At 53.0% G+C, this 20,067-nt stretch overlaps 1 protein-coding gene across 17 annotated transcripts in view; it reads right to left on the bottom strand.

The window, feature by feature from the left end:
* MICAL3 (microtubule associated monooxygenase, calponin and LIM domain containing 3) overlaps window positions 1–20,067 on the bottom strand; it is a 233,225-nt gene that overhangs the window by 51,479 nt on the left and 161,679 nt on the right. For 16 of the 17 annotated variants that reach the window (XM_021921345.2, XM_017945111.3, XM_003905196.4 and 13 more), the window contains one exon: window positions 1,639–1,834. In XM_021921345.2, the coding sequence (XP_021777037.1) occupies window positions 1,639–1,834 (196 nt within the window). Of the gene's footprint in view, window positions 1–1,638; window positions 1,835–19,242; window positions 19,660–20,067 lie in introns of those variants that run through there. The other variant, XR_652657.4, reaches the window with a different exon arrangement.

Raw genomic sequence — 20,067 nt, 5'->3', positions numbered from 1 at the left:
GGCCAGGCTGGTCTTGAACTCCTGACCTGAAGTGATGGGCCCACCTTGGCCTCCCAAAGTGCTGGGATTACAGGTGCCTGCTCTAAATGCCAGGGGTTAGCCTTCCTGGAATGTCCTTGCTACATTACATGAACTTGCTGCCCCCTGCCTCTCACAGTTTATAAATTACAGTGGAGAAAAAGGCGCTGAAGCACACTCAGCCCAAGGTCAAGCCAGTAGTTCTGCTCAAGGGTTTCTAAATGCGTTTTGACACACGCATCTCTCACCATCACTGCAGGGCCAGTGAAGAGAGAATATGGGCTCCCCTTCATCTGGGCACAGTGAGGACGGTGGGGCCTCTGTGGGTGCCCTGGATAGAGAAGCAGAATTCTAGATGAGGATGCGTCATCGGTGACAGCTTTGGAACTGCAGACGCCAAGGCAGAGGCTGCCCCTGGCATGCATGGAGGAGCCGTCTGGGAGGCAGCCCAAGAACGCGTCTAGTCAGAGGGTGTCTGACACGAGGGCTGAGGTGGTGGGTGCAGCTGAAAGCAGCTTGGCCCAGCAAACACCTTCTGGAAAGTGTTCTTGGACCTTAAAAAAAAAAAAAACTGCTCTGCTCTCCTTATCCCCATATGTTCCCTTCACCGTGGCTAAATCAAGGTGCCTAGTGTGTGATTCAAACGCTCTCCAAGGCGACTTGGGGCCTCCGCCCCTTGGGGCTGCAGCCTGAGTTCCTGTCCTGAAGCCCTGCAGGACACTGGCCCCCCTTTTGGTTCTTGGCTCTTGTGATCATCTGTAATTGGCTGAGCACTTTGAAGCCTTCTCCGCTGACACTGGGAGCCCTGGGGTGAAGGGCAGCAGATACAAGGAGTCCTGGAATTAAAGCACGCACATCCCCAAAGGCATCAGCCAGCTGGAAGTGATTATAGCTCAGGAACTGCCTAAGCATGCATCCACTGGTGCTGCACGTGGCCCCTGGGGCACAAATTTTCAGTCCCTTTCTTTACCTACAGGAGAAAAAAAGATGCCTGGGGAGATGGGCTGGCCTCCCTCAAGATGGCCCCGTGCAGTGCGCTGGCGGTGCGCTGGCGGCTGAATCACCCGGTTCCCTCTGCTGAATCTGTAAATAACTGGGGGGCGGAGCCTGCTACTTCCCTTTCCAATGACAAACTTGGAGCTGGGGACATGTCAGGTCCTCAAGGAATAAATACTTCCTGAATCTCTGAATTGAGTCTGATGGAGGAGTCCTCACTGACTGCAAGATGAGGCCAAGAACCTAAAAGGGACTGGGGAGAATGGACTGTGGGCAGCAGGGAAGACAGCAGGCCTCCTGGGCTGGCACCTGGGAAGCCTGAGTTGGAATCTCGGCTCCAGCCTCTGTGACCCCAGCCGTGGTCACTGTCAGCGTCTTGGTTACTTTATGGGGCTCCTGTGAGGAGGACCCAGTGAGGCCACTGTGCAGAGCCACCTGCAAGGCCTCTGTGAGCCAAGTGCTGCTCTCAACAGTCAGGGCATGGACTCACTCTCCCCGCACGCCAATTCCGTGAGGAGGCAACTACGTTACCTCCCTTCACGGAGAGGAAACTGAGGCACGCAGCGGTGAGGAGGCTGTTAGGGCCGGGTGGTGGGTGGGCACCCTGCAGCCCTGTGCGCTGACCTGCTGGCGACGTCCTCCTCGGCGCCCGTGTCCAGCACGCTGCTCAAGTTGTGCTCGGCCTGAGTCTCCTCGGGCACCTCCTGCAGCGCCTCGGCCTGCCTCAGGGAAAGGCGGTAGTTCTCCAGCTCAATCCGCTCTGGCGTGCCCCTCAGCCGCTTGGCGATGCTGGGCTCCTCCAGGCCGTTCACGCCTGAACCTGCAGGACAAGCACAGAAGCACCGCACTGAGCTCCAACCACAGACGGGGAGTGGGGGTGGGGGCTGACACCCAGGCTGCGGGCCCTCCTGCCAGGACATGGGGCAGGCCGAAGGCCAGAGCATTCACGGAGTTGCCACAGGCCAGAAGAGGACCCTGGCGTGAGAGGGGGAATTTCGCTACATAGGAGGAAGGAAAGCAGCCCTGTCTGCCCTCTAGGTCAGGGCGTTCTCTCTCCTTCATCACCCTGAACCCCGGCCCCCAGAGGGGAGACACAGTCTCCCTGCAAGGGTGACTGGTGGTGAGGGGTGTGGGACAGACTGCAGGCAGCCAGAAGCCAGGTGCCCCTGAAGCAGCCTTGCCTGAGAAGGGCATCCCCGGTGCAGCCTGCCCCAGGGATCCAGGCCCCCACCAGGTTCACGCCCCACCACAGCCTGCCCCAGGGATCCAGGCCCCCACCAGCTTCACGCTCCCCCCCTACAGCCTGCCCCAGGGATCCAGGCCCCCACCAGGTTCATACCCCCGCCACGGCCTGCCCCAGGGATCCAGGCCCCTATCAGGTGCATCCCCCACTGTGGCCTGCCCCGGGATCCAAGTCCCCACCAGGTACGTGCCCCGCCACTGAGGCGGCCTGGCCAGCTGCCTGCAGAACGTCTCACACTGCGGATCTGTCTCCCCACGGTTAGATAAGGCACTTTCTGTTTCATAAGGCCACGTGGGTGATGCTGCCCCTACTGCAACACCGCTGCTCAGAGGAAGGACACCAGGCCTGACCACTCACGGAGGTGGCGCCCAGGCCTCTCTCCAACGCACAGGCACACTTCCCCATCAGTCCTCCGTGGGTGATGCCCAGAAGCCACGGGGTGCCCTGGCTGCGTCCTTTCACCCTGTGGTTTCAGCATCATTGGCGACCTCGGCCTGAGTCCTTTGTGTGCGCGGGGGTCACACCAGGTGATTTTAAAATCCCATCACTCTGGCCGGGCACAGTGGCTCACGCCTGTAATCCCAGTACTTTGGGAGGCTAAGACGGACGGATCACAAGGTCAGGAGACTGAAACCATCCTAGCTAACAGGGTGAAACCCTGTCTTTACTAAAAATACAAAAAATGAGCTAGGCCTGGTGGCGGGCGCCTGCAGTCCCAGCACTTTCGGAGGCCGAAGCGGGCGGATCATGAGGTCAGGAGATCAAGGCCATCCTGACTAAAATGGTGAGACCCCGTCTCTACTAAAAATACAAAAAATTAGCCAGGCAAGGTGGCGGGCGCCTGTAGTCCCGTACTACAGTCCTGTACTCGGGAGGTTGAGGCAGGAGAATGGCGTGAACCTGGGAGGTGGAGCTTGCAGTGAGCCGAGGTGGTGCCAAGATGGTCTCGATCTCCTGACCTCGTGATCTGCCTGCCTCGGCCTCCCAACGTGCTGGCATTACAGGCATGAGCCACTGTGCCCAGCCTAATTTTTTGTTTTTTAGTAGAGACGGGGTTTCACTGTGTTAGCCAGGATGGTCTCTATCTCCCGACCTCGTGATCCACCCACCTCGGCTTCCCAAAGTACTGGATTACAGGTGTGAGCCACCTCGCCCAGCTAATTTTTTGTATTTTTAGTAGAGACGGGGTTTCACCGTGTTAGCCAGGATGGTCTCGATCTCCTGACCTCGTGATCCGCCCACCTTGGCTTCCCAAAGTGCTGGGATTACAGGTGTGAGCCACCACGCCCGGCCGTGTTACCAGACCTTTAAGGAGGCAGAGAAGGGGCAGAGGTGCCGGAGGGAGCAGGTCATGACTGGCCTGGCATCCTGGCTGGGCAGGTTACCGATTCCTACAACATTCTAAGCTCTAGGAGACAACGCTGGGTTTTGGCATGCCACATCATACAAGCCAGTGTTGAGAGACAGGTGGTCCATCAGGCAAAAACCGGCTAAAGGAAAGCAGCGGGTGATTTAGCAATTTTTGTGACAGGCTGTGCGTGAAGTGTTTTCTGAAGGCCTGCACTTCTGTCGTGTGCAGTGTTTGAACGTCTTTGTGGCGGCCTCAGAAAGAGCTTTTAATGAACCCCGGCAGTCACCGGATAAGGTCTTGGCACATCTGTTGGAATTACTGGCATCCTCCAGCAAATAGCATCTTTCAAATTTACTAGAGAATCTTTACTAGAAAAGCAAGATCCAGTGGCGTATTTATATACAGATTCAGGTAACGGTGTGATGAAGGGGCAAAACACGAATACCTGGGTTCACTGGTGCCCTGTACCTGTGCCCACCTGTTTGAGCCTTTGGCTCCTTGGTGGGGGTCTTTTCTAAACATCACTGCTCCATTCTCCAACACTGAGCTCAGGGCACAGAAGAATATGCTATGATGCTGGGCTAGGGCATCTGGAAGGTGAGGGAATGTGCACTACAGGTAATGCAGAAAACAGGCAGAGAGCAACTCTGACACATCCGGCCTCAAGTTTCTCCAGACCTGCCCTCCCAGGCCCCGGGAGAGCAAAGGCCCTAACTGCACCAGCTCCTCATCCCCAAATACCAGTCTTCCCATCCTTCCTTCTCATCAAAATCCACAGCCTCCCCATCATGAAGGGGAGAGGCCTGAGGATACCCTGACTGCGGCGCCATTCGATTCTTTCCATCATTTATTTTTGACAACTGCCACTCAACGGAAAGCAGATGAGAAAGGGAGATCAAGCAACTACCCAAGAATCAGCTTTCTGGGAATTCCATAAACACGGAATAAAAAGGGATATTTCTTTCAGATGGGAGAAGAAAAACAGGGTAAGAACCATCACTTCCGGGAAACAAGCAACAATTCAGATGGAAGCGATTTTACAGTAGAGTGAACAAACACTCAGGAAGGAAAACATCCAAGAGATGTCTGTTTGGCGTGGGTAACTCATACTGTCTGGCAAGCATGCTACTAGGACCACGGAAAACAAAGCAGATTAAAACACTCTCTACTCTAAAAGAGCTGCAGGCTAGCAGAGGGTCCTGTAGAAATCATTTCAGTCCAACGTGTCAAGTACCATGAGCAAGTATGCACGTGGTCCCAAGGGAGAACACAGAGAAGGTGAGTGAGCACGCCTGGTAGAGTCAAGAAAGGTGTTCCGGAGGCATATGGAGTTAGCCAGCTGCAAGATAAATACATTCTGTGAGGCACTGTCATTTGCAAATGAAGTAACTGAAGTTCACACAGCTAGTGAGCCCTGGAGCCAAGATCTGAACCTGAGGAGGAAAGGCATCACTCAGGAGATCACCATGCTGTCCCTAGACTGATAACAGCCCTAGCCTTCCCCTTTGGGCATCTTCACCACTGTCTCCTCCCCGCTGTAATTTTCCAGGTGAGGGACACAGCACTTCACGCAGGCTTCTTGGAGCAGAGATTCTGGCATCTGGAATGACAGGCACTCAGTCTTCCCACTGTTACTGCCCTGGAGATTCTGCAAACCCCGCAGACCGATGGCTTGTCAGGCAACGGCACGTGGCAGTCCAAGCCCAGGGCCGGGGCTCTGGAAGGGGAAACGCTGATTTAATCTGGGGCTTGGCTACAACCCACAAAAAAGAAACCAGAAGCTCTGGGAACCGTGCAGCCACGCCAGTCCCCGGAGAAAGCCTGCGGAAACGCTGCGCGGGGGACGGTGGAAAAGGGGAGGTGGGAGGCCAGCTGCCTCTCCTGTGCCAGACCCACCAGGCCACTGAGCAGGTCCACACGGAGCTCCGGCTCACCCTGTGGCGAGACAGGGACACGGAGGCACACTGGCAGGCCAGAGGGAAGGTGGCACTCAGAGGACACTGGGCAAGGACCCCAAACTCACCAACTGCCAAAATATGCTCCACATTCCCAGCCCTTCATCTCAAAGTGCCATGAGAAATTAAAAAAAAACAAAAACAAAAAACAAAACCACACGCACAAACAAATCAAAATAATCAGCATCCCGGATTCTCTGTCCTGAGGAAGGGGCTGTCTGTCAGATGAATCAGACAGTGATGAGAAACCAAGACAGTGAAAGCAGTAACAGTGGGGGCCTGGGCAGCGAAGACGGCCCTGTGACCTCCTCCCTCCTCAACTAACGGCAGAGCCCAGGAGACAGCAGGAGTGCAGATGTAATGACGCGCTTTGCAAGGTGCTGGATTGCAAAGCCGAAGTCCACCCTGCCTGTCCGGCTAGCGGGCCCCACCCCCAGCCCTCTACCTCACATGCCTTAGTGCAGCAACCACCCAACAGCGACTTTCCAGACTTTCCAGCTCAACGCGGGATCACTTCACAAATGATTGTGAGATCCGCAATCATTTCCAAGGCCAAGTCTTCACTGGGTCAGGGTAGGCAGCTCTCAGGTCACCGGGAGGCCAATTACAGCCCCACACATACCACAAGGAAACAGCTCCCAGGATCTGGGCCACATCCTAAATAGGAAGGCGGCTCTGGGCCTCACCTCAGGTTCTGTTTTGGAATGTCACTGCCTGCACGAGCTCCATACATCATTCTGGAAGAAACGTTTCTCCTAACAGGACAACCTGCTCTTGGCTGACGGGCAAGAGCTGGCAGGGAGCTTTATTTGCTTCCACCTGACTCCTGGAGAGGCATAGGCGGGTGCAGAGGATATAAACAGGCAGGGTCTGCCCAGGGCCTCAGCAGGCAGCTCCTCTTCCTCCCCGCTGCCGTGGTGGCAAAGCCCCCGTACTCGGCAGGGCAGCTGCTGAGGGCACTTCAGGGCTCTGGGCCACCGAGAAGGGTGTCACATCGGAAATCAGGATGTCAAGGGCCTTTTCTGCCTCTTTCTGGCCTGTCTTGCCATTCCTTTTTCTTTTCCTTCTTTATAAGCTTGGGGAAGTCTGAATGGAATCCGAGTCTGACAAGGACTGAGGGAAAGGTGCTGTGTGCAGAGACTGATTCCCGTCCTGTTTCCCATGTCTGTAAGTAGGATGGCTGCAGGGGTTCATTCATCCCATCACTGATTCAACAAATGTTTCCTGACCGCCTGCTTCCAGCCAGTGACACAGCAGACAAGATCTGTGCCCTGGGGCGGCCCACATTTGGATAGCGGTATGGGTGTCACCCATCTGCTGAGAGAGGCTGATGACCCCAGGGAGATAAAAGGGGCCCACTGTGGTCACCTTCCGGCAAGAATGGAGCTGTGATTTGAAATGACTCGTCCATTTGAGAAGTATGCTCCTGCCATTGTGGAATTCAGAGATTCTCCTTAAGCTAGTCCCTGTCACTCCTGCTGCTGCTTTTACCAGGCGGTACTGGGTATTTTTGCTGTGACTTTGAAGAAAGATCAACTAACATCATTTCATCTTGGTTATTTCTCTTATTTGTGTTTTTGTAGGAACAGGGTCTCACTATGTTGCCCAGGCTGGTCTTGAACTCCTTGTCTCAAACAATCCTCCTAGCTCGGCCTCCCAAGTAGCTGAGATTATAGGCATGAGCCACCACGCCCAGCCCAGCTAACGTCATTTCAGCTGCCTTCCCCACATGTCCACCCAAAGCCTTCCCCGCCCCGATCTTCTTGAACTAAAGGAAGCACCAAGCCATGAACCCATTCTGAACTGCAAAGTCTCAGGGGAGATGTAAGGAGGAGAAACCTGAAGAGATGACCAGGCTGGCAGCATGAGTCCAAGTTCCCAAGTCCACAGCAAAATTGGTCACAGTCACGTTCGTGCTGCCTGATCCACTGCTCTCAGAAACTCACAAAATCACCCTGTGAAATCGGGATGCCCTCTTCGCACAGAGCCCAGATCATGGACAGGGCTGTAAGGGGGACCCATGCCTCCATCTGTTTGACCGCATTCAAGTTGTAAACAATACAGTCCCTACATTCCCCCACATGTCCTCACACACTGGGAAACAGGGATGAAACCACGTGAAGTGCGGCTGTTCTGAAACGTTCGGAACCATGTCTCCCCAGACATTTTCCTGTTTAGGGCCAGGCCTACGGAATGTACGAAGCTGAGAAGGACCCCGCTGCCTTGATCTGGGTTGGTCAAAATACAGTGAAGAATCAGCTCGGATACTGGTTCGCTCCTATCTTGCTTTGAGCTAAAGTTCCGCAGGAGATCCCATTGGCAACATGGGTGCCATCCTGACTTAAAAACCTGAAGTAGTGGCCGGGCGCGGTGGCTCAAGCCTGTAATCCCAGCACTTTGGGAGGCCGAGACGGGCGGATCACGAGGTCAGGAGATTGAGACCATCCTAGCTAACACGGTGAAACCCCGTCTCTACTAAAAAATATAAAAAACTAGCCGGGCGAGGTGGCGGGCGTCTGTAGTCCCAGCTACTTGGGAGGCTGAGGCAGGAGAATGGCGTAAACCCAGGAGGCGGAGCTTGCAGTGAGCTGAGATCCGGCCACTGCACTCCAGCCTGGGCGACAGAACGAGACTCCATCTCCAAAAAAAAAAAAAAAGAAACCTGAAGCAGTGGGATGGGTCACTACCTGCCTCGGGGACTTCACTGTTCCTCCGGTCAAGCTGCACGTCATCTGGTATCTGAAGGAGAAGGGCTCTAGCCTATTTTTAGGAGAAGTCACCCCCGGTGAGGAGAGATTCAGAGGGTTTGTTAAAGAGACCTACAGTGTACAAAAGGTCTTCCTGCGCTCATTCTCAGACACCTGCTGCCACCAACTTGGGCTTTTCTCCTCTGCTGCCCCAGTCACTTGCCTTGGCAGGCTGCTTGATGGGACTCACGTTTTTGTACCGTTGACAGCTATGTTCTCATTCCAGGAGGGCAAGCCCCAGAGCTGTGTGTGGAAAGCAAGTTTCTAAGCCACTGCTATGGCAGAGTGGTTTCTGTCCTCACACGCTGCCTCCAACAAACAACTTCTGTGGCTTCCTACTGGCACGGAGTGTGTGTTCACAAGAGTTCTCCAAGATCACATGACATGAGGTGTTTCTTGCCTGTGAAGCGGGTGATGAGGGAGAAGCAGCAGTGTTTGTTGAGCGACTGCCTGTGTCGGGCACGACGACGGGCAGGTTACACACGCAGCCTTGAACGTCACAAGATCCCACAAGTCCCTGTGATTACACTGAGGGTTCTGAGTCAGTGATGTTGAATAACATGTCCAAAGACTCACTTGAGCCAGAGCCAAGGCTAACCCTAGTCTCTAACAGTCCTTTCACTTGAGCATGCAGGAATTTGTTTGTTTTTGACACAGGGTCTCACTCTATTGTCCCAGCTGGAGTGCCCGGGCGCAATCATGGCTCATTGCAGCCTCGAAATCACGGGCTCAAGTGGTCCTCCCGTCTCAGCCTCCTGAGTAGCTGGGACTACAGGTGTGTGCCATCACACCTAATTTTTGAATTTTTTTAAGAAACAGGGTCTTGCTATGTTGCCCAAGCTGGTCTCAAACTCCTGGCCTCAAGTGATCCTCCTGCCCTGGCTTCCCAAAGTGTTGGGATTATGGTGTCAACCACTGTGCCTGGCCCAGAATGGAATATATATATATATTTGACAGGGAGTCTCACCCTGTCATCCAGGCTGGAGTGCAGTGGTACAATCTCAGCTTACTGCAACCTCCGCCTACCAGGTTCAAGCAATTCTCTTTCCTCAGTCACCCGAGTAGCTGGGATTACAGGTGCACGCCATCATGCCCAGATAATTTTTGTATTTTTAGTAGAGACGAGGTTTCACCATGTTGGTCAGGATGGTCTCAATCTCCTGACCTCAGGTGATTCATCCGGCTCGGCCTCCCAAAGTGCAGGGATTACAGGCGTGAGCCACTGTGCCTGACCAAGTTAGTTTGTTACTGTTAGGGTATTTTTACTGTTATTACTACATCATCTCCCAAGGTGCCTTTTTGGCAGATGGAAATCCTGGCATACATCAATGTATCTGGTCAAGGCAAAGAGGTTTCTTTTAAGCTATACACCCAATTCTCCAGTAACATACAACTCACCGGTGTGTCATGCAGCTCTCCTGAAAACATATTTTTCGTGTGTTATACTATCTCACAGGTAAACCTTGAATTGATTCGTATCAGCTGGCCAGGCCATCCTTCCTGATGGCTGCTTCTTGGTGTTGGGAGGCTGTGGACATATCTAAAGCACTGGAATTCAGCTGGGTCTCCTCTTAAATTGCATGAGTGCTGTGCTCTAGCTGTCTATCTTCCTTATCTGCCCACCCGGATGTAGCCGGGTAAGATCTCAGAAAGGGTAGTGGTTATGCACTGGGGTTTGAAATATTTTAACTCTTTGGTTCAAATATGTGGCTTATGAACCGGAGGTTCCCTACAGTTAAATAACAAGTAATCCGTCAAGTCAATAGTTGCAGGGCTGACCTCTCAAATCCTGAGGGGCAGGTGAAGACAGGAAGGATGGCTTCTCCCCTACTTCTGCTGTCGTTACCGGATCCTACTTCTGGCTCCACTTCGCACCCTTGAAGGGCTCTTACACGCATCTTTATTAGGGCATCCCTCCCCTTCTGTTCAGGTCTGAATGGACTCCAAAACCAGAGGCTCCGCTGGGGAGAGCGATTATTCTCATCATCTTTGTGTTCCTGAAGCCATCAGTGCATCAGGGTAGATAGTCCATAAAGTGTTTTGAGTAGGTGATCAGGCTGAAGAGTTCTAATCCTGTGTCTGAGCTTCGCTTCACTGTAATGTTGAGCACATTCTGGCCTTGGTTTCCTCATCTTAACGCAGAGACTTTATGACCACTATGCCTGTCAGGTCGCTTGGTGCTATGCAGGGCCCCAAGAACCAATGGGAGCTGCCAACTCATGGAAAGGGCAAGTCTACTGAGACAGCAACAGTTCTCATAGCACTCAAGAGAGAAATTCTGGTGAAGATGCCAATGGCACAGAGGGCATCAGAGTTCTGAAAAGAGACTACCTCGAATGGCTTGATGTCCTGACACAAGCACTTGACTTCACAGTAGAGAGGAGTTTGGTTCTGGGAAGCAGCTTGCTCACCAGAAAGGGGCCCAGTGTTGACACGTGGCGGGGGAAGGGCAGAGGAGGACACGGATCAGCACGAGCAAGTCCAGGCTGACGTGCTTTTCCCGAGACTCCGGGCTCTATTCCAACCCTCCCGTCCTCCAGAGCAGAGTGCCCCTGGCCCTCGCAGTCCAGAATGCCTCCAAAACCAGCTCTGATGTGACCCTCCAGTGAGCAGCCGCACAGCCTCAGGCAGGCTCAGTCTCCATCGCAGGATCCACAGAGACAAACCCACGTTCCAACAAAAGGCTCTCTCATAAATAGGTTCAGATGCCTTTCTTTCAGAGACATAAAATCACATATACATACTCCCTTGGCTAGCTGCAGATGGATTTCTGGAAAGAAATGAAAGTTGCCTGCAGCAGTGTCCAAGGCTACCCTATGAAACATCTATCAGAGTCACACTTCTATTTTCACCTGTCAGAGGGCCACTGAGGCCAGCCTGGAAGAGAAACATCGATCACAGTCACACTTCTGTTTTCACCTGTCAGGGGATCACTGAGGCTAGCCTGGAAGAGAATCATTAGTGTCTAGGGATGGAGAAGCTCTTAACGAGCAGACAGATACTAAGAACAAAGGCTGACGGTGCAGGAGCGCACAGCCCAGGCTCGGGGCACCCTTTCTGCAGCATCAGCAGCAGCTGAGCAGCTGCAGGTCTATCATCACCTATAAAGCACCCAATCACGCACTGATTCCAAAAGAGGAAATCAGGTACCCTCCTCTCCTCCAAATGGGCCACAGGGTAACACCGAGGCTCCTGGGTCTAACCAGCAACCCCAGACAAGCCCTGGGACCACACATAAACCCTTGCTCTGCCTAAGAGAAAGCTACCTGGCTCCCACGCACATTTCCGACTTTCAGGTTAGGAGTTGAAAATTTAGCTTCATGAAGACCGGGCTTGGTGGCTCACGCCTGTAATCCCAGCACTTTGGGAGGCTGAGGCGGGAGGATCACTTGAGGTTAGGAGTTTGAGACCAGCCTAGCCGACATGATGAAACCCAGTTTCTACTAAAAATACAAAAATTAGCCGGGCATGGGAGAATGTGACTGTAATCCCAGCTACTCAGGAGGCTGGGGCAGGAGAACTGCTTGAACCTGGGAGATGGAGGCTGCAGTGAGCCGAGATCATGCCACTGCACTCCAGCCTAGGTGACACAGCGAGACTCTGTCTCAAAAAAAAAAAAAAAAGAGTATTTAGCTTAATGTAAATCCTGTGTAGGATTGTTTGTGCTTTTGTTACTATAGTGAAGAGCCCCTAGGGTGTCATGGAATCAGGAGGTGCCTTCACATCCCATTCACGCAGGCTGGGGGAAAAAGCAATGCCAAATCTAGCCAAGCAGCCCATAGAGATTTCATAGTGCTTCAAACAGCTGGCACCCAACGCAGGTCAACGCCCCCAGCCCACTCTGCTGCAGCCTGGAGACAGCCAAGCTCACACCTCTTCTGCTTCCCCCAATTTCTGTTGGCTCAATGAGCCACCTTGTTCTAACCCCACAGCAGGCACAGGCCAGAGAGGGAGACCTGTAAACAGCCAGTAGAAACCATTCTAATTCACCCTCACTCCAATTCTTCCAGCATTTCCTGGAATCCCTGCCAATGACAATCATATTTGATACTCTTGTAATGCTTTTAAATAAACAAGTTTCATACCTCTTATGTGCTCTTCACAACAACTTTAGCAGACAGAGGAGCAGGTAGCATTTTTCTTCATTTAAAAATTTTATACGTGGTGAAACTGAGGCCCACAGAGGTGATGACGGCAAGCAGGACAGGTGGCAGAACTGAAACTCAAACTAACATCTTCCGTTTCAAGATCTGTGCTGGTTCTACTGAGACCCAGCTCCATTCTCCGAGGCTGGGACCACCACCAAGGGGTGTGCCCATCCACTGGGGTACAGAAAACAACACAGGATCTCCGCTTTTATTTTGTAGGTCTGCCTTCTAAAACGATCTGCACTGTCTGTTCTACAGCATGCAGTCTTCGTATGGGGTCCCGACATGTTCCCAGGAAGCACAGCCACCGGGAAGTGCGTTCACGGTTCTGTGGGGGCTGACAGGTCTGGAGGCCTGGGCTGGGAGCTGGCAACGCCATTCTGGATCACTTTTCTGATTCTCGCCGCCCTCTATCCTGATGGACTCCTCTATCCCACTCTCACTCCTCCCACAATATAACTGAGGCCGATAGCATGTCAAGGTCATGTCCTTTCTTCTAACTGTAGTCTAGATCCGTGGTTCTCAACTGTAGTGATTTTTCCCCTGGGTCACCTGGCAATGCCTGGAGACATTTTCTATTGACACAGCTTGGGGAGGGGGTGCCACTGATGTCTGACGGGGAGAGGCCAGGGATATACCCGGCATACCACGAGGCACACGACAGCCCTCACAGCAAAGCAGGATCCAGCCCAAGACGTCCACAGTGCTGGGCTGGAGAAGCCCTGGCTTACAAGTTAGATCAAGTCATTTCTAATCTCTCACCAAACAGGACGACCAACCAATTCTCCGCACGTTCTGACTGGGGCTTGATCTGAGCAGCTGCATTCAGAGTGGTGAGCTCACGACCCTTCACCGTGGATGCCAAGGTGCAATGCCTGACCAGCAGGAGTGCAGTACACGGAGGACCAACCGAGGACTGCCTGGTGAACAGGTAGCTCTGGGCTTGCTATCCACAGACAGGAAATCCACAACAGAGGTGCATGCTGTGACAAATGTGGTCCCTGCCACTCGCTGGGCACCTGTACCCCAAGAAGCTGCATGAGCCGCCCGAACTTCCCCTTGTCTCAAGGCACAACTCCACTGACGGAAGGCGACTCTGCTCCTCCCAGCAATGCCCCTGGAGGACACCTGCACATCCCCTACCCCTCCGTCCATGTGTGTCATGTGCGTGAGGCCGCAGGAATTAAAGGAGACCACAGAGATGAATCTGATGGGCTTCTCGCCCTCTCACTCACTTTCTCCTGGCTGGATGCTAGAAGCTTCTGACAGACAGAACGTTCTACTTGGACATTACAGCAGGATGCCTCACTAAACCCAGGAAGAAAACTCACTGGAGAACATGGCATGGAAAAACACGTCTACCTTTACTCTGTTCTCAACTCTTCTTTCTCCCCATTTTCCAGAAACCTCCAACCTGAGAGCTCTGAGGGCCCCTGCCACAGTGTGCCTTGCCGAAGTCAGGCCAGGCTGTGCCGCGCATGCCTAGGCGGCTTCTTGAAAACCTCTCTGTGCTGAACCACATTGCGGTTGGCAGGCGCAACCGGGACTTCCCACGCACACTTAGCCCAAAGACTGAAGAGTCAGTTCCTTTACGTGTGAGTTCAGTACAGAGTGGCCCAAACCTGAGTAGATCAGAACGTCCATATTCAGCACAAAAAGAGCTACAAAATCATCCCATCCTCCCCTATCCCAAACCCCACACAGGCCCAGGGCAGGCAATGTCGTAAGAGGACTGTGAATGGCAGCTGTGAAGCTGTAACACAATGGAAGGGTCAGCTCCACCATCACTCAGGCCTTTGAAGCGTATCAGAAAATGAGGTGGTAGAGGAAAAGCCAACAGATTGATAAGCTAGAAGCAGTGACACTGGAACTTGAAGAAAAAACATCCCCCAAACATGTTCCCCCATCCTCCACATCACCGGCAGGGCGGACGGATGAAGGAAGAAGGGCTTACTCTTCACAACAAAACTTCAGGCTTGATTTGAGAGGACCAAAACAAGGGATGATATAGAGAAAATGAAGAGAAGGTCCATTTCATATTATTTACAGTCAATTCGGATGGCTGCATTCTCCTCCATTTCTGTTGATGACTTCCTCCCTTGCACCTCAGTGATGAAATCCTTTGCCTTTACTTCATGTGCTGTCTTTCCAAAGGCACATTCCCAACTCTGGGATGGTTGTCAAATAAATTGGGAGACTGTATTTTCCAGGAGTAATGAAATGGACACCCACTGGCTTCTCCAGGGCATCTATGCAAAGAGCTCTTGCCTCTCGCCCACGCTGCCGAGCCCGGGCGCAGGGAACGATCAACGGCAGCTCCTGTGTCCTCTGCACAGCCTCTACCCAACTCTGAGTTTACTGGTTACGTGGCCTTGGCCAAGCATGCCTAACTCCTGTGTACCTGTTTCCCCATGTGCAACACGGGGCCTCCCTTACGGCTGCTGTGAGGATCCAAGGTCAGCCACATGAAGCATCTGCTCAGGGCCTGTGCACAGCGCGTGCTACATGTTAGCTACTGCTGCTGCCGCTACTGTGTCTCCCAGCATCGTCTTCTGTGAGTGAGCATGGCGAGGGCCCCCATGGCTAACTGACCAACATCAGTCACCCGTGGGGAAAACAGCAGGCGTGAAGGCACTGCAAGTTTTACTGTCTGTTTTTATTTGGGGAAAGTATTTCAGTAGAGAAGAGGGCTTTCTTGGTTGCAAACACAGACAAGCCCTAAGCACGGTCTTTTCAGCAGCACGAAGGATGGCTGCTGGCTCTCGGCGACACAGCAAACCAGTGCAGACTGGCTCTTGCCTCCCCGGCCCTTCGTTCTCCTCACTGAGCACCCAGTGCTTCCTGTTTCTCTGAGATCCCAGAGCCCCGTCCCTGCACCCTCCACCCCAGCATTCCTGTGCCTCTACCAACGCCAATGCCCCAAGAAAGCTGAACTGGCCAAAAGGCAGGCAGCAGCTAGTTCACAGTAATTCATATTAGATGAAACTCTAGAAGAAAATGTTTACTTTTAAAATAACCTGCTGACCTAGTCTCTTGGTACTAAAATGGTGGGAAAGAAATTTTATAGCTGGTGTCACTGTAACCTGGTCTTTTGAGAGTCTTAGTTCTGGGGAAAAGGGCAACCATAAATAAATATGCCGCTGTAATCCTGTTAATTGATACCAGCTCTTCCTTGGTTACCGGGTTGTACTTTGTCCACGAAAACTACTCTGGCAGGAGTCCCCACCCCCTGTGCCGTGGCCCCGGCTGGGTCACAGACCCACGGCCTCTCAGGAACCAGACCGCACAGCAGGAGGGGAGTGGCTGGCTGGTGAGTGTAGCAGCCAGAGCTCCGCCTCCTGTCAGATCAGCGGCGGCACGAGATTCTCCCGGGAGCGGGAACCTCTTGTGCAGCGAGCATGTGAGGGACCCACGCTGCATGCTCCTAAGGCCTGATGATCTGAGGTGGAAGAGTCTCACCCCAAAACCATTGCCCACCCCGGTCCGTGAAAAAACTATCTTCCATGAAGCCAGACCCCGGTGCCAGCAAGATTGGGGAACACGGCCCTGCGGCTTGGCTCTTCTCCCTCAGGTGCAGGACAGGACAGTCGGCTCATTATGCTTTTTGGTTTTCAGTTTTGAGCTCTGAGAAGCAACCAAACGCCAGGGCTACGCCCCTCTCTGGAACTCTCTTATACAGTGTTCCCGGCTTCATTAGCCTCGGAAAAGCATCAGAACAGCATGAAAACATACTCATTTAGGCCTCTGCCAGGAAAACGGCGCTGGTTTCGCCAGGTTTTTGTTGAGGAAAACCCAGACCCACGAAAGCCCTGAGTCCCGGTGCCCTTGGGACCTTGCCTGGTGTTGGTCTTCAGGAATTAATTCTACCTTAAGGAGCGCCTGTCACCAGAACAACTCAGGGCCCGTGCCCTTCCACTGGTTTTCCTTTCCTGGGGAATTGGCACTGGCCGAGGTGGGGTAACACTGAGATGCAGGTGCAGGGACAATCCAACCTTGCAGAAGGCTCCAGAATCCCAGCGAGGAAGGAGGCACTGGGCTGAAACGCTTTGGGTTCTTCTGGGGACAGGGCCTACTCAATGTAAAACAATTACTGAAGACCAACAGTTCCAAGCATGGACCTAAAAGAAATCAGGCTGCACTGTCTATGAAATAAGAGTGATCAAGTGGCAGTAACTCTGATGTTTGACAGAACACAGAATAAGGAAATCAGTCACTTAACAGTCACACCTGGGCAGTCTCATGTGATTAATGTAGAAGCACAAAGAACTGGGTAAGTACAGAAAGAAATAGAGGTAAAGAAAACACAAGAGGCCAAGAGAAGTTCTGTAAGGATTTTTCTAGTAGCTGTCCCTGCACGTCCCCAAGAGTCTGCAGCGAGGCGGAGCTGGGGCCCTAGACTCCCCGTCTGTGGAAGGGTGTTCCAAAACTCCCCTTTCATGCCAACGAGGGCCTTCTGAGGGGCACGTGCCTTCTTCCTGTTTTGGGCACATTCTGCCTGTGCATGGCACACTTCTTACTGTCGGGAGGACAAGCACATCAGTGACAAGGTTGGGCTTAGCTAGCCTGAGTTAGGGTGAGGATGCTGGCAGTGATTCACCCTCTTGCCCACTGTCCTTCTTGGAGACCCATTAAAGTGCCCCCCAAATATTCAGAAAGTGTCCATAAACTGCTTTTGCAAAGCGATTTGGAAGTTGGCCCACGGGAAGTAAAAGGGAGCTGGTGTTCACGTGGCTGGTAAAACCCGGAAGTAATTGATGGAGAGTCCCATTTGCCTGGAGGCCCGCGTCCCCTCCCGGGCAATGAAAGGTGTTTCTGCGCACAAGCCTACCACCCCCTCCCGCCAAGGTAAGCGGTGAGGAGACAAGGAGCAATTATAAAGAAAGAGGTGTTGGCAGCCAACAGGGTGCTGAGAATTCTGGGCGGTGGTGAGAGGAGACCACAGTGCCATGACCTGACCTGGGCAGAAGTGCCAATGGGCCTCGCCACCCCTTGTTTCATTATGACTAATCTACTTGCTGGCACTTGTGAGGAGCTTGGCTGAGTGAGCTGCAAGCGCTGGTTTTTGAGTCTCAAGGAGGTTTCAGGGCTTTGTGAAAGGGGCTGGAATTTGGAGAGACTCGTCCTGAACTCTCTGCCTGGCTGCCGCCTTTCAGAGCCCCAAATGGGTGTTTTTATCTCGGGGGGCACTTGTGGGACCTGGGTCCTATACGGCATCATCCTGCCCTATTTTTTAGCATGAAAATAGAGTGGCCCATTTTCAAAGCTTGCTCTCCTTCCATGTCTGTTCTACGGCATTCTTCTTAGGCAGTGTGTTAATTAGGGAAACTGACAAGGAATTTTTGAGAAAAGAGAACAGATTTCAAGAAGTTTCAGAAGGAAACTGAGATCCAAAGGGGATTTTCCAGGGTGTTCCCAATGGGCAGCACGGAATCCCATTTCTGATTCCACACAATCCCCACCTTCCTGCTGGAAGCTTCAGTGCATTGCTCTAAACATCCCCTCCCCTTTTTTGCTGGGGAATGGGAAGGCAGCAGCAGCCAGGGGCTAAGATTTGAAAATTATGCACATCTATGTATCCATCCTTATTACTGACTCTTAATTTATTGTCACTTACTGCGCCTCCCACACCCTAATTCCTTCTCTCCTTTCTGCAGGCACCAGGATTCCGAATGACTTATTTCAGAGAAAGGGGAGCAAGAGGCTACGGACCTCAGGGCTAAGGAGAGGGCAGGCCACAAGTAGGCCAGGAGATACTGCCCAGACTCTCGGAACCAGCAAGGCTCTGAGGAAAATGACGGTGTCACAGCAGAGCTGTGAGCGACTGGGGGGTGAGGCCCTCCCTGACCTGGACTGTCGAGAATGCCAGCAGACCCTAGGGCCCTGCTGCTCTGATCTATGGGGAAGCCAAGAGAGCTGCTCTGGGGGGACGGGGGCCAGCGAGGGCTCTTGCATATGAAAACACCCAAGTGCCTAGGGCCTGGCAGGTGCAGACTTGGGGCTGAGTGCTCTGCCCACTACAGCACAGTGCCCTCTCCTGGGCCAATTCAGCATGAGGCTAGGCCTGTGCCCACTGCAGGTGGCAAAATGTGGGAACAGTGCCATGGCTGCTAAAACCAGCAGCAATGTGTGTGAGAAGGGAACAGTCTGTTTTTACTACAGGCCAGTCCCTCCAGGCTGGAGAAGGGCCAAACAGAATCAGACATCCCAGCTCAGTGTCCAGGTCACACCAAAGACAGCATGAGAGAGAAATCAGCTTGGGAGGAAAGACCAAGAACTTTCAACCTCACCAGGAGCAAGGCTGCTGCGCCTGCGGGCATGCCTGGCAGAGCCTCCAGGCAGAAGACAGACACGCCCCTGGCCCCAGCTCCCTGCCACAGCTGGAGGCAGGAAGAAGGTGCCTAGCTCTATGTCCCTATGGTTGACCAGGCTCTGTGTGGCATTTCCACCCCTCCATCTGCCCAGCCAGCGGGCCCTCCTGCTGGCGGACTGCACCCGAGGCCCATGGGCACAGGTGGCATCCGTCTTGCTTTTCTCCACTTGCAGCTGCTGCAAAGCAAAACTTCGCACCACTCCAGCCCCTACACAGGAGTCCTTTGTTAACGGGAACCTATGTCAGGTATAAAAACCTATTTCCCCACTTTGCACCTTGCTGTCTTGCTGACCCCCGGAGGGGGAGTCCTGAGCCACAGCGGCCTCAAGCCCACTCCCAAGACCTGCCTGAGCTTCCCCCTTTCCCACCCTCTGGTCAAGAGAAAGGGAAGGAAAAGAAAAACTCAGAAACCCAAAGATTGTTTGGAATTTATTCTCTTAAATAAGAATGTAACATTTGTTAAAAAAATAAATAAAAGCACGACACCTTGGTTTCACAGTAAACGGCAAAAACAAAGTTACACAATTAAATAAAAACTCACAAAGAAACACACCAACAACTCACAAGAGCACAGGTTAAAAACACGGGCAAAAATAAAGGTTGAGAGAAGGTGGGCAGTAGACAGGCAGCAGCGGAGTGTTCCTTGGCACAGCTAATCCTCTCCTGTTGGGCTCTCGTACTGCCGCCGGGAAGCCGGCTGGCTGTCCGCCCCTCCCGCATGCACTCCAAGCTGAATGCCTCGGGAGAAAAGTGAACCCCTTGGTGCCCTGCTCAGACCTTCAAGGCTATGGGGGAACCCCTTCTGGGACGGCCTAAGAATCTTCCAGTGTCCTGCAGAAAAGAGTTGAAGATGCACTAACCACCAAAAGACAGGAGTGAGCTCACACAGCTAACTCAGTGGAGCCAGCATGAAAGCCAGACAGAAGACGCGTGAGGCGGGTGCCCGGCTCTCCGTGGTGCCCCGGCGGCAGCAGCCCCTGCTGTCCTAGTTTGCTCTTGGGGCCATTTCTTGGGGGTGTGTGCTGCTGCTTTTCTGAGATACCCACCCACTCATTTCCTTACAGGCATGCTGCCCTTAGGCTGCTGTGTGTCCTCAAAGCCCTGACCTGGGTACGGCTCCCCAGTGTGAGGCTCCCGTGGTTCTCAGAACCAGAACAAGAAGCTTTAGAAACAGCTTCACAATTATTATTCTTACTGTAATTCAGGGTGCAATATATAAATAAATATCTACCCATTTAT

The sequence above is a fragment of the Papio anubis genome, chromosome 16, assembly GCF_008728515.1.
Source record: "Papio anubis isolate 15944 chromosome 16, Panubis1.0, whole genome shotgun sequence".
NCBI classification, from domain to species: domain Eukaryota; kingdom Metazoa; phylum Chordata; class Mammalia; order Primates; family Cercopithecidae; genus Papio; species Papio anubis.
The sequence above is the reverse complement of the archived record's forward strand: the minus strand, read 5'-3'. Positions and strand labels throughout refer to the sequence as shown.